At 38.6% G+C, this 14,045-nt stretch overlaps 1 protein-coding gene across 1 annotated transcript in view; it reads left to right on the forward strand.

Moving 5' to 3' along the window:
* The window catches only part of MANBA (mannosidase beta), a 115,166-nt gene that overhangs the window by 13,129 nt on the left and 87,992 nt on the right, over window positions 1–14,045 (forward strand). The window contains exons 2-5 of the mRNA XM_025983820.2: window positions 2,377–2,471; window positions 5,863–5,968; window positions 6,969–7,139; window positions 13,922–14,045. Coding sequence (XP_025839605.2) covers window positions 2,377–2,471; window positions 5,863–5,968; window positions 6,969–7,139; window positions 13,922–14,045 — 496 coding nt within the window. The remainder of the gene's footprint in view (window positions 1–2,376; window positions 2,472–5,862; window positions 5,969–6,968; window positions 7,140–13,921) is intronic.

The raw sequence follows: 14,045 nt of genomic DNA on the forward strand, positions 1-14,045 counted from the left end.
ATCATGACCTGAACTGAAACCAGAAGTCAGATGCTCAACCAGCTGAGCCACCATGTGTCCTGGCAAGCCCTGATCTTTTTACTGTCACCATGTTTTGCCTTCTCCAGAACGTCCTGCAGTTGGAATCATATGGTATGTAGCCTTTCAGATTCGCTTCTTTCAACTAAAAGAAAAATTTTAATCTCTAAGTTCTATTTGTCTAGAAAAAATATATCTGAGAAGCTTGGCCTCTCGAACTCAACATGCAGCTAGCTTCCTTCAAGGGGACTCGCTCCCCACGAACCACATCATCAGCCAGCCCCACGGCTTAGCAGGATGACGTGTTGCAACTGCTTTCGCCTTCACACCTTCTTCTCATGATATTTTTAACTGTTCTGGACTAAGTCCACAGTGTAGAGTTGTAAATAAGGCTGGGTGAAGATACGTGAACAGGCTAATAATTAGGTACTTCTTTAAACCTGTATCCTTAAATATTTATTCCATGCTTATTCATTGGGCGGGGGGGGCTGAGTCCTATGTGTGTGGGAAGAGTAGAAAAGGAAACAGGTTGGCTGGGCCTGGCACACCCCACTTAGCAGAATACAACCTCACTGTTGATCAGTCCTTAAAAGTCAGTTTGGTGATTATTGGTTGTTGTTAAATCTCATCATCAACTACACCCTTCCCCAGTAGTTTATTAAAATATTTCTTCTGGAGGTGCCTGGGTGGTTCAGTTGGTAGAGCATGAGACTGTTGATCTTGGAGTTGTGAGTTTGAGCCCCACACTGGATATAGAGATTACTTAAAAATAAATAAAGTCTTAAAAATGAAATAAAATAAAATATTTCTTCCAGTCAGGAACAATTTCTGACAGATACCATTCTTTACATCTTGACATACGCCCAGCCACGTTGTAGTGCCTCTTATTGACTTGAACTAAGAGCAAGTGCCCAACTGGCCATTGTCAACCTAACTTGGCCATCTGTTAGATGTTAGACAAAGTTGGCTTTTCCTTTTCCATCTGGAGATGCAATCCCTGAGGAAATCATCCTTGGTCTTGTCCCAGATGGAGGGGGCTGCACTGTTTCCCTCTTGAAGCTGTGATGATGTTCACAGAAAGATGGGCCAAAAAGCTTCACTTACCACTTTTTTTCTACATCCTCATTTGAAAGGTAAACAGTGGAAAATGGGTAGGAGAAGAAAGATCTCTAAATATTATGAAAGGGAGGGCCTGGGACTGGACACTCAGTGAGAACAGTATCTGTGGACACTCAGCAGGCCTGTCACCTAGGGTAGAGATTGGCAACCATTTTCAGTAAAGGACTGGACACGATTTTAGGCATCATGGGCCATATGGCTTCTGGCATACCCACTTAATTCTGCTATTGTAGCATGAAAACTTCCCTTTATGAGTTGTAAAGGAATGAGCATGTTTATACTCCAATAGAACTTTATTTATTGACACATGCCCATTCTTAGCTCACTGGCCACACAGAATGGGCAGTGAGCTGCATGCCCTGTGGGTTGTAGTTTGCTGACCTGGTCTAAGATAATATAAGCAACCTGAAGTTTGTCTGTGCTGGCTGTGTAGAGATCGTTTTTTTGTGCTTTAATAAAGCTTAGTGAAAAATGACTTTGGAAATGCTAAGTGAATCCAAGAAGTGGGAGTTCTGCTGATGTTTGGGTAGTAGAGGAGAACCATTCCCCCCTGGAGGCCAGCTGGTTACAGTGGCACAATAAGCACGGTGAGAATAAAAGGGGTGTAAGAGACTGAGAGCCAGGGCGCCTGGGTGGCTCAGGTGGCTAAGCATCTGCTCGTTGGCTCAAGCTGTGATCCCAGGACCCTGGGATCGAGCCCCACATTGGGCTCCCTGCTCAGTGGGGAGTCTGCTTCTCCCTCTCCCCCTGCCACTCCCCCCTGCTTGTGCTTTATCATGTTCTTTCTCTCTGTCAAATAAAAAATAAAAATAAAAAATCTTAAAATTCCCCGAGGGCCACATGCCAGAAGTTTTGACTTATTTTCTGCCAATACCTTGGAAGTTCTGTGTTTGGTTTTAGCAAGGACAGGTAATCTTCATCTCCATACATGTTCTTATTGATAATGAAACTATATTATTTCTATTTCAAAGCTCTTTCATTGAGGTATTTTGTTGGACATTTTTAAAAAACATTTTTTAGTATTTTTTAGTTATGTTAATGCTATGTTAATTTTGTTGGAAATTAAATGAATGGAGCTTTAGCCTTGGGGATGAGATGTTTCAGCATGTGAAATGCTTATACTCCTAGGCCAAGAATTCATTAATTTTTAGGTGACAAATAGCTATTGTTAATAATTTATTTCATGTTTATTTAATTTATTATTTTTACATAATCATCTACCATAATTTTTATCAACAGGATCCTTACTACAGATTTAATGATCTTAACTACAGATGGATCTCCTTGGATAACTGGACCTATAGCAAGAACTTTAAAATTCCCTTTAACATTAGGTACGTAAGTGTGTATATCAGTATGTATATCTGTATGTATTTAGTTATTATTATTGATCTTCTTTTTCTTTCTTTGTAATAACCTTTTGTTTATTTAGAGTACATATCAGAGAGTTGTCAGACTAAAGCATTCTCCTATAAAAGTGAATATTTATGTTTTGATTTTATATAAGAATGGTGCCACTGATCATCAGTCATGAAATTATGTCTTACTCAGTTATTCTTCCAGTGGTTATAATGGAGTCACCTAGACCTATTCAATTTTCTTATTTCCATTTCCTTCTCTCTGGTCTCCACCCCATAATCAATAGAGTGTGTATTTTTATAATTTGTCAAGTAAGATCAGAGATATATCATTTGTTCCATGTGGTGTTAAGCAGCTATCGAAGCCATGGCATTGGCCTTAATTATGTCATGAAGCCATGAGGAAAAGCATAGTACAGTTTCAGTAATGTTCCGTATAGCAGAAAGTAACCCATTTGTATCTACCACCATTATCGCTAAATAAAAAAAATCTTCTGTCCCTTTTGTCTGACTTTTTTTGGGTAATTATTTACTGGCCTCTTAAAAGAGAAATAAAACCAGACTCTAGTGCTCAACATCACAACTTTGCTGTGCTCCAGGCTCTTATTTCCAAATCATATTTAAAATATCTCTGTTAAGGGGTCCTTTTTCATCTTGAATTCAGCATATCCAAAATTTAAACAAGTGACTTTCCCACATAAAGCTTACTTTATATTCTGACAGCCTTATTGTTTCTCCTAATGTAACACTATTTTGCTGACCTTCTATGCCTAAGGTGTTTTTGGTTTATACTGTCTTCTTCATCTCTGTATGCAGTCTGTTAATTTCTGCCTATCATTTTTCTTGATTCAGCCCCTTCCTCCTCATTTCTCAGTTTCCACATTTGCCCAGCCCTTTGGTAGTGAGTGCCTGCAATTGGGCCAAAGCTGTGTAACTAAATTTCTTGCTTTGTCTTTTTATTCTCTGGTCTTGGTATGTAGAAACATTAGACTCATCTTACCCAAATTAGATTCATCTTTCCAAAATATTGGTTTTACCATGACGTTCTTGCTCAGAGCCACTTGGGTGGCTCTGTAGGTTAGGCATCCAGCTCTTGGTTTCAGCTCAAGTCATGATCTCTGGGTCTTGAGATCAAGCCCCACATTGCTTCGTGCTCTGCACTCAGTGGGGGAGTCTGCTTGATATTCTCCTTCTCGCTCTCAAATAAACAAATAAAATCTTAAAAAAAAAAGAATGACAGTGTTTTCCTTTTTTTTAAAAAAAAAAGATTTATTTATGTATTTTAGGGAGAGGAAGAGAGAGGGGGAGAGACAGAGAGAGAGAGTGAGTATGAGTGGGGGGCAGGGGGAGGGGCAGAGGGTGAGGGAGAAAATGTCAATCCCCTGTCCAGTGGGAGTCTGAGGCTGGCTTGCTAGATTCGGGGTAGGGGGTACCTTAATCTTATAACCCTGAGATCATGACTTGAGCCGAAATTAAGAGCTGGATGGTTAACCAGCTGAGCCACACAAGTGCCCTGACAGTGTCTTCATTTTAATTGACAAAACCAGTTTAATCCTCTCTGATTGTCTGAAAATGCTGCCTAATCTTGCCTATTCCTGTGCCACTTCCTGCAGCCCCTCCTACCCTGCTGACTTGACCAGATTCCTCCCTGTAGCTCCCTAGTGCAGCCTCTGCACCTGAATCTAGCCTATTATCTTAATGTACTAATGCTGTTAGCACTTCCTTATTTTGAATTTTCTTTTCTTTGGGGGTCTACCTTCTACTTAGACATTTCTACTCATTAAAAAAAAAACTTTATTGAGACCTAATTCACACACTGTACAATTCATTCTTTTAAAGTATGCAATTCAGTAGTTTTTAGTATATTCAAAGAGTTGTGCCACCATCGCTAACCTCACTTCAGAGAGAAAGCCATACCCATTAGCTGTTCTCAACATCCCCATCCCCTCATCTCTATCCCAGCACTAGGCAACCACTGATTCATTTTTTTATGGATTTATCTCTTCTGGGAATCTCACTTAAATGGAATCATACAATCTGTGGTCCTTTGTGACTGGCTTCTTTCACTTAGCGTATAATGTTTTCAAAGTTCATCCATGTTGTCACATTCACCACTTCATTTCTTTTTATTGCTAAGTAATGTTTTATTGCATGGATATACCACATTTTATTTATTATATTTGTCCTTAAATTCTTGTTGCTTGAAGTCTTCCCTTGTAACATAAGCTCTAGATAGCACTGGTAGACTGTCCAACAAGACTATATTAATATTATAAAGTAGAAGAGATTGAGAGGGTTTTTTTTTTTTCATTTCCTGTGTTTTAGGCTTGAATGGCAACTAGACTGCAGATTACTTAAATTCAAAGAGTGTTTTAGTTCCCAGTAGGGCTTAGCAGAGTGCTGGGCACGTAATATTCGCTCATGAATACTTGTTGGTTGGCTAATGTGTTCTTTTAGATAGTGTCAGTAAATGTAATATTTTGTGAAAATATTTTAGGTCTACTATTTAACTTAATTATCATAAGAACTTTGTAAAGTCCTAGAAGGTCAGTATGTTTCAAAATTATAAGCTGTGCTTATGATTTTATGGCAATTGAAATATTATTCTTTTTTTAGTTTAAATTCAGTTTGCCAACAACTTCATTAGTTTCCGATATAGTTTTCAGTAATTCATCAGTTGTGTGTAATACCCAGTGCTCATCACATCACATGCCCTCCTTAATGCCTATCACCCAAGTATCCCATCCCCCCCATCTATCTCTCCTTGGCAATTGAAATATTATTAAGAAAGATAAGCTAGATCAGGCAATATAACAAGGGTATTATGCTAAGCGAAATAAATCAATTAGAGAAAGACAATTACCATATAATTTCACTCATATGTGGAATCTAAGAAACAAAATAGGATCATAGGTAAAGGGAGGGAAGAAAATAAGATGAAATCAGAAGGGAGACAAACTGTAAGAGATTCTTAACTATAGGAAACAAAGTGAGGGTTGCTGGAGGGGTGGGGGGTGGGGGGATGGGGTAACTGGGTGATGGGCATTAAGGAGGGCATGTGATGTAATTAATGAGCGCTAGGTGTTATATGCAACTGATGAATCACTAAATTCTACTTCTGAAACTAATAATACACTATATGTTAATTAAATGAATTTAAATAAAATGTATTAAACCAATGCTTTTGAAAATTTCATTGGAAACTGCTTTTTAAGAATGTGTATTTTCTTTTTTTTTAAGAATGTGTATTTTCTGTGAAATATTTATTCCTTTAGTTTTTAACTAATGAAGATTTATCTAAGCTAAAGTTTTTTTTTTAAGCTAAAGTTTTATACATCTTGTTTTAAAAATCTTTTCTTTTTTTAAGGAATTGGCAAAAAGTGAATTTGATTTTTGAGGGCGTTGATACAGTTGCAAAAGTCTTGCTAAATAATGTTCCTATTGGGAAAACAGACAACATGTTCAAAAGATATGTAAGTATACAATGACATCAGATTAAAACCTACTTATATGTGTTTGTGTGTTAATTGTTGTGAGTAGAGAAAGGTAATTGCATAATTGCCCGCGCAGGCAGCTACTAGCTCTTTGAAGCACTGGGTAAGTTACTTTCATTCTTAGTTGCCTCATTGTAGAATGATGAAAACACCACAGACCCTATGGAGTTGGGAGGATTTAATAAGCTAATTATATAAAATATTTGACACACAGTTCTTGGCACATGCTAAGTGTTCAGTAAATGCTGTTCCCCTCTCTCTCGTTTGGTGATTCAGTTTCATGTAAAATGCCAATTGACAAATTATTAAAAAAGAAAATGTTCCCTCCTTTCTGGAGTAATACCATTAAGATGTCATATCCTGATCTTCATTCAAGAATATACTTTTGAAACCAAAATAACTAATGACTTAGAATTACATGCTGTTCATACCAGAGAGTCAGGTTGTCACAAAGCCTCTAGGAAACTCCTTGGCAAGTTCAAGACCAAATGTAAATAGCCAGAGCAGACATTCCAGGGCTAAAGATACTTTCTTCTTTGCTCTCTTTGCCTAGGACCATCATCTGTTCATACAAATAGAAGGAGAAACCTAGAAATCTACTTTTGGGTAGGAGAATGTGCTCAGCTGTAACTTTATGCACGCAACTAAGTTATACTTTTTTTTTTTAAGATTTTATTTATTTATTTGAGAGACAGAACAAGCAGGGGGAGCAGCAGGTGGAGGGAGAGGGAGAAGCAAGCTTCCCGCTGAGTGGGGAGCTCAGTGTAAAATCATGACCTAAACCAAAGGCAGGCACTTAACTGACTGAGTCACCCAGGTACTCCTAAGTTATACTATTTCAGTGAAGTGCTTTCTTCTACAAAAAGCTTAACCCTAAAGATTTCAATTATATTATGCATCTCTCATACATTTTTATATGTCTGTATCTAAAATTTTGCACATGAGTCTATTGCTATATCTGTTCTTTCCTTTAATGCAGAGTTTTGATATTACCAGTGTGGTTAGCAATGTGAACTCCCTTGAGCTGCGTTTCCAGTCACCAGTGTTGTATGCAGCCCAGCAGAGCAAAGCTCACACTAGCTACTCCGTGCCTCCAGACTGCCCTCCGCTTGTACAGAAGGGCCAGTGTCATGTCAACTTTATTCGAAAGGTAATGGTGTTGCAAATGGAGGGGGCATTAGCTTTGATAATGGGATGTGCTGGCATGTGAAATGCTTGTTTGACAGCACCAATCTTATTTCAGAAGTTGGGTGTCTCTTCCTGACTGCTTCATGGGATGGAAAACTTGAAATCAGAACCAGAAGATTATATGAATTTTTGTGGAGAATCTTTGTCTCCCTTGATTTCCTTCCTGAAACATACTTCAGAACTTAAGTAACAACAGAAAAAGAAGAAAAATAGGTGACTGATAATGTAATCTTACAAATTATTTTTTAAGAGTTTATTAATTTATTTCAGAGAGAGAAAAAGAGAGGAGGAGCTGGGGGAAGGGCAGAGGGACAAGCTGACTCCCCACTGAGTGAGGAACTCAAGGTGGGGGCTCCATCCCTGGACCCTGAGATTGTAACCTGAGCCAAAGTCAGATGCTTAGCTGACTAAGCCACCCAGGCACCCCTGTAAATTATTTTTTTAACATTTAGGTTTATCAAACTTTTCACCAGACTGTACAGTTTATATTTATTAGTGATTCTCATTAATAGGAAGCTTTCTGCAAAATTAATATATTTGCTGATGTACTCTTATATTTTATTGCTAGGCTCACATAAAATCTAACAAAAATGAATAAAAAAATCCATAAAATGATTATTTTTCTTTTCTTTTAAAGATTTTATTTATTAATTCATGAGAGACACAGAGAGAGAGAGAGAGAGGCAGAGACACAGGCAGAGGGAGAAGCAGGCTCCATGCAGGGAGCCCGATGAGGGACTCGATCCCAGGTCTCCAGGATCAGGCCCTGGTCTGAAGGCAGCGCTAAACCACTGAGCCACCGGGGCTGCCCGATGATTATTTTTCTTTAAGTTTCATCTGAATCTAAATGACTTGAGTTTATTCCAGTATGTGGTTGGATTAGTATTCTATGTGGCATTAATTTTTTAATTTTATTTTTATTTAAAAGTTTTTTAGGGATCCCTGGGTGGCTCAGCGGTTTAGCGCCTGCCTTCGGCCCAGGGCATGATCCTGGAGTCCCAGGATCGAGTCCCGCGTCAGGCTCCCTGTGTAGAGCCTGCTTCTCCCTCCTCCTGTGTCTCTACCTCTCTCTCTCTCTCTCTCTCTATCATAAACAAACAAACAAATCTTAAAAAAATTTTTTTAATTGTGGTAAAATATGATAGCACATAATTTTGCCATCTTAATCATCTTTAAGAGTGTGGTTTACTAGTATTAAGTACATTCATGTTGTTGTGAAACCAATCTCAATAACTTTTCATGTTGTAAAACTGAAACTCCATACCCATTAAAACAACAACTTTCTATTTTCCCCTCCTCCCAGCCCCTGGAAACCACTGCTATTTCTGTTTCTATGAGTTTGACTACTCTAGATACCTCAGATAAGCGGAATTATGCATATTTGTCTTGTGCCTGGCTTATTTTACTTAGCATAATGTTCTTCATATTGTAGCATGTATCTGAATTTCCTTCCTTTTTAAGTCTGAATAATATTCCATTTTTGTGCATGCCACATTTTGTATATTCATTTGTCTGTCAATGGACATTTATTTGGGTTGCTTCCACCTTTTGGCTGTTGTGAATAATGTTGCTGTGTATGGATGTACCAATATCTCTTTGAGATCCTGCCTTCAATTATTTTGCATATATACCAAGAAGTGGGATACTGGAGTATATGGTAATTCTATTTTAAATTTTTTTTAGAAACTGGCACTTAGTTGTAACAGCAAATGTAATCATTGGTTTCATTATGAAGATACTTAGAGGGGATCCCTGGGTGGCTCAGCGGTTTAGTGCCTGCCTTCGGCCCGGGCATGATCCTGGAGTCCTGGAATCGAGTCCCACATCGGGCTCCCTGCGTGGAGCCTGCTTCTCCCTCTGCCTCTCTCTCTCTCTCTGTCTCTCATAATAAATAAAAACCTAAAAAGAAAAAAAAAAGAAGATACTTAGAATATTTTTCCAGTACTTGTTAGCTAAAGCCTCAGTTGATAAATGCTGATTATTTAAGGTAAGTGGCTCTCTTCAGGCTGGATAGATTTATCATTAAATTATGTTTACATAATAGAAGTAGTAAGGTCAAAATTATACCCCCTCTTCTTTTAGTCAGCCTAACTAAATTTGTGTCAGAGTCTCATTATAACCATTTGTTCATAGTACTATAAAGGAACAGTCTGTAACTGATCATTCAGGTATTCTGTGAAATACTGTGTACTTATTCTTCTGTTTAAAATTCATCTTTTGTTTTTGGCCTTGGGCTTCAAATGGCACAGTGGTTTGAATATTAGAGTTTGCATGTTTTCTCTCTCCTCTTCTATCTTTAATCTTTGATCAAAATGAAGACTTTCTAAGTCCTAATGTTACCTTTTTAGGTCATCAGTAAAAATATATAATGTTATGCATATATTCATGTGTAATAATCCTCTATCCCTCATTCAGCTTGTGGCATTTAAAAAATGCTTTTGGGGCACCTGGGTGGGTCAGTTAAGTGCCTGCATTTGGCTTGGGTCATGATCCCAACTCCCTCTCCCTCTGATCCTCCTGACTGCTTGCACTCTCTCTTTCTCTCTCTCTAATGAATAAATAAAAAATCTTTAAAAAAAACCTCACACACTTTCAGGTTATTTAAATGAAACAGAGTTCTATCTGAAACCAAGAATCAGACCCAAATGTTCTCTTCTCAGGATGAGTGGAACGCTAACCCTGGGGCAAACTTGCCAGAGCAATGAATTGTATCTTGATGTTTCTGGCTAGACCAACATGGTCCAATGGAAAGAGACCTAAATTGGAGAGCAAGTCAGGCATCTTAGATCTGAATTCTGGCTTTGTGACCAGAATGATCTTAGGCAAGTCCATCATTTACATATGGAGCTAATCCTTTCTCTTTTTGACTGTGTTGATAGGAGCATACAGTGAAATAATAATGTAAATGCACTTTGCATACAATAAAGTACTATATAGCTAGCTATTCAAAATGTAGGGTAGTGTTATTATTTATTTTGGGGACTTATTTCTGTAGTTACGGATGTCTAAGTGTATAACTGATTATATGAATTTAGTGGAGTAGAGATGTCAATATAAGTCCCCTCTTGTCTCTTACCTTTTCTGTCCAGCCTGGATGGTAGGACACATCACTTCTGCTACCCTCTTAGCAATGTTCTCCGCCATCCCCCTTGTTTTCCACTGATATCTCTGGACATTCCTTCTAAGTTTCTTTATCCAGATCAACCTACCCCTTTTAGAAGTTGTATTATTCACCCTCCTCTCTGTTCTAGACACTTTACTCCTCTCATTTTATATCCTCTCTAGGCTATCTCATTTAGCTTCACTTCTTCAATAACCAAATTTCTAATGACTTCTAATACTGTATTTTCAGTCCGGACTTCTCTTCAATTCCAGACCTTATACTGGATTGCCTACTTGGCATCTTCACTTGCCTGATTCATGATTCACAGGGACTTACAGCTCAGGATGTCCAAAACTATAGTTGGATTTAAACCCTTCTCCCAGGGTTCCCTGTATCATTGAATGGAGTGCCATCCAGAATAGTTGCTCAAGCCAGAAGCCAAAGAGCTTTTTTTTTTTTTTAAAGATTTTATTTATTTATTCATGAGACACACACACACACACACAGAGAGAGAGAGAGAGAGAGAGGTAGAGAAAGAGCTATTTTTGATAACTCCCTCTCTCTCTCTTTTCCCTCCAACCATTACTAAGTCATTTTGAGCATGTGGACATTACCTCTTTAATAGTTCTGTGATCTTCCCATGCTCTATGCCTGATACCATGCTTGAGTTTAATCCATCATCATTTCTTGCATGAAACATTACGTTGGCCATCTAACTAGGATCCTGCAACCTTATTTGCCTTCCTCCAATAAATTTTCCATAGATCGGCCAGAGTGATGTTTTCAGACAAAAATTGTTAGAGCCCTCTCCTTCTTAAAGCTCCTCAAAGGGCAGCCCCAGTGGCTCAGCGGTTTAGTGCCACCTTCAGTCCAGGGCATGATCCTGGAGACCTGGTATCGAGTCCCACGTCGGGCTCCCTGCATGGAGCCTGCTTCTCCCTCTGCCTGTGTCTCTGCCTTTCTCTCTGTGTGTCTCTCATGAATAAATAAATAAAATTTATTTTTTAAAAAAAGGGATACATCCTAAAAAAAAATTAAAAAAAAAAAAAGCTCTTCAAAAGTCTCTCATTGCCTTTAGGCTAAAGGTCTTGGTTTGGTTGGGCTCATGCCCACTTCTCTGGTCTTCTCCCTATTTCTTCCCATTGCTCCCTCTTCATCTCCTGAACTGTGTCATACTCTTATACCTCAAGGCCTTTGCATGTGCTGTTCCTTCTGAAAGGGATGCTTTTACTTCCTTATCCTTTAAACACACTGGATAAGTGGTACTCATCCTTTAGATCTCCTTATAAAAGTCACTATTATTCAGGGATACCTGTCTTGACACCTTTTTCTCCTCTCCCCCATTGTATTGTTCCCTGTCGGTGTCTTTTGCATTTGTGATTATTTATTCAATACCTAAATTTCTTGCCATACTGTGAGCACTATAAACAGGATTGTCTGTTTTGTAGGTTGATGTACTCCCAGCCTGAAATATAAAGAGCACTTCACAAATCTTTTTTTTAATAAGTGAAAACTTTCATTTGGAGAAGTTGTATGAATAAGAGTGATTTGTAGGCTTTGATGGGGAAAATAGTCTGCTTTATGAGATGTTGGATATTTTTGCCTTCCTCCTTATCCCTGTCTTAATAAAGGAATTATATACCTAAACTTACAAACTCCTCAATAAATAGCCCCAAGATGGTTTTCATTCCAAACATGAGAATCTGATACTGAAGTGGTGAATTTAGACAAATGTGACTGGTGTGAAGTGATTTTAATTCTTTGCTTTTCTCTGTAATGGAAACTAATTTATCTTTATTGCAGGTAAATACAGATCTTAGGAAATAATACTTACATGAGAATGATTTGGGTGATTCCTCGGGCTCTATTCTACAAATGCTCCATTCAGAAAGGTCTTAGTACTTCCTGTGGTGCATATTCTTTTTTAAAAGCTGAGCTCATAGCCTCAGAATGTTAATTATCTTTATTTTTAAATGTTTTCTCATTCTTTATGGTTATTACACTTAAATAGAATATTCTTTATAGTTATTACAGTTAAATACAGTGGTAAATTCAGAGATATTTTGGAGAAGTTTAAAGAGTAACTATTGTATTGCATCAATGTCAGATACTTTTTTTTTTTTTTAAGATTTTGTTTATTCATGAGGGACACAGGGGGAGAGAGAGAGAGAGAGAGAGAGAGAGAGAGAGAGAGAGAGAGAGAGGCAGAGACACAGGCAGAGGGAGAAGCAGGCTCCATGCAGGGAGCCTGACGTGGAACTGATCCTGAGTCTCCAGGACCAGGCCCTGGCTGAAGGCGGCACTAAACCGCTGAGCCACCCGGGCTGTGCTGTCAGATGCTTTTGAAGAATAAATGTACATAATCAGATTTTATGTTCTGAAAACATTTCTGCCAAATTTAACTATGTTGCATAGGTTTGTAGTTATTGTATTAGTTATCTATTTGCTGTATAACAAGTTATGCCAGAACTTATCAGTTAAAAAAATTTTTTTTTTAATTTTTACTTATTTATGATAGTCACAGAGAGAGAGAGAGAGAGAGGCAGAGACATAGGCACCAGGAGCCCGATGTGGGGAGTTTCCAGGATCGCACCCTGGGCCAAAGGCAGGCGCCAAACCGCTGAGCCACCCAGGGATCCTAGAACTTATCAGTTTAAAGTAACATTTATTATCCTAGTTTTTCTCTGTCAGGAATCTGAGTGTGGTATAGCCAGGTACCTCTGACTCAAGGCCAGTCATGAGGTTACAGTCAAGTATGGACCAGGGCTGTGGTAATCTTATGGCTCTACTAAGCCTGAAGCATCTGTGCCTAAGCTCACTCGTGTGGTTATCACGATTGGCTGATAAGCCTCAGATTGGCTTCTAGCCTGCTTAGTCTTGTGGGCCTCTCCACAGAGCTGCCTCACAGCATAGCAGCTGGCTTCCCTCATGGCCAGGAGAGAGCGTGAGAGAGCACCCAGAACAGAAGGTGCTGTTTTTTATAACTTAATTTTGGAAATGATATCACCTCTCCTGTATTCTCTTGGTTAGAAATGATTCACTAGGTTTAATCCATATTGGAGGAGAGGGATTACACAGGGCATAAATTCCAGGAGGGGATCGTTGTAGGCCATTTTAGATTCTCTATATGGGAAACACGCATATAACACAAAGACTATTATGGACTGAATTGTGTGTCACCCCCTGAATTTTTATGTTGAAGTCCTGATCCTCAGTAGCTAAAAATATAACCTGGTTTGGAGATAAGGTCTTTAAAGATGTGATTAGATTAAAATGGGACCTTTAGGGTGGGACATAGTCAAGTATGAATGATGTCCTTATAAGAAGAGGAAATGTATATGTGTGTGTGCACAGAAAAAGACTATTTGAAGGCACAGGGAGCAGGTGGCTATCTGGAAGCCCAGGAGAGAGGCTTCGGGGAAACCGAATCTGTCAACACCTTGATCTTGGACTTGCCAGCCTCTGGAACTGTAATACAATAAATTTCTGTTGTTTAAGCCATCCAGTCTGTAGTATTTTGTTATGACAGCCCTAGCAAACCGATATATATGTATATAATATTTTTAAAGAACAGATCTTTCATAGTGTTTAAATTTCGTGGTAATCAGGATCTATCTTCTTTTTTCCCTTTGAAATTATAGGAGCAGAGTTCCTTTAGTTGGGACTGGGGGCCATCCTTTCCTACCCAGGGCATCTGGAAAGATGTCAGAATTGAAGCCTATAACATTTGTCACCTGAACTACTTCACGTTTTCCCCTATATATG

The sequence above is a fragment of the Vulpes vulpes genome, chromosome 4 (genome assembly GCF_048418805.1).
Source record: "Vulpes vulpes isolate BD-2025 chromosome 4, VulVul3, whole genome shotgun sequence".
NCBI lineage: Eukaryota > Metazoa > Chordata > Mammalia > Carnivora > Canidae > Vulpes > Vulpes vulpes.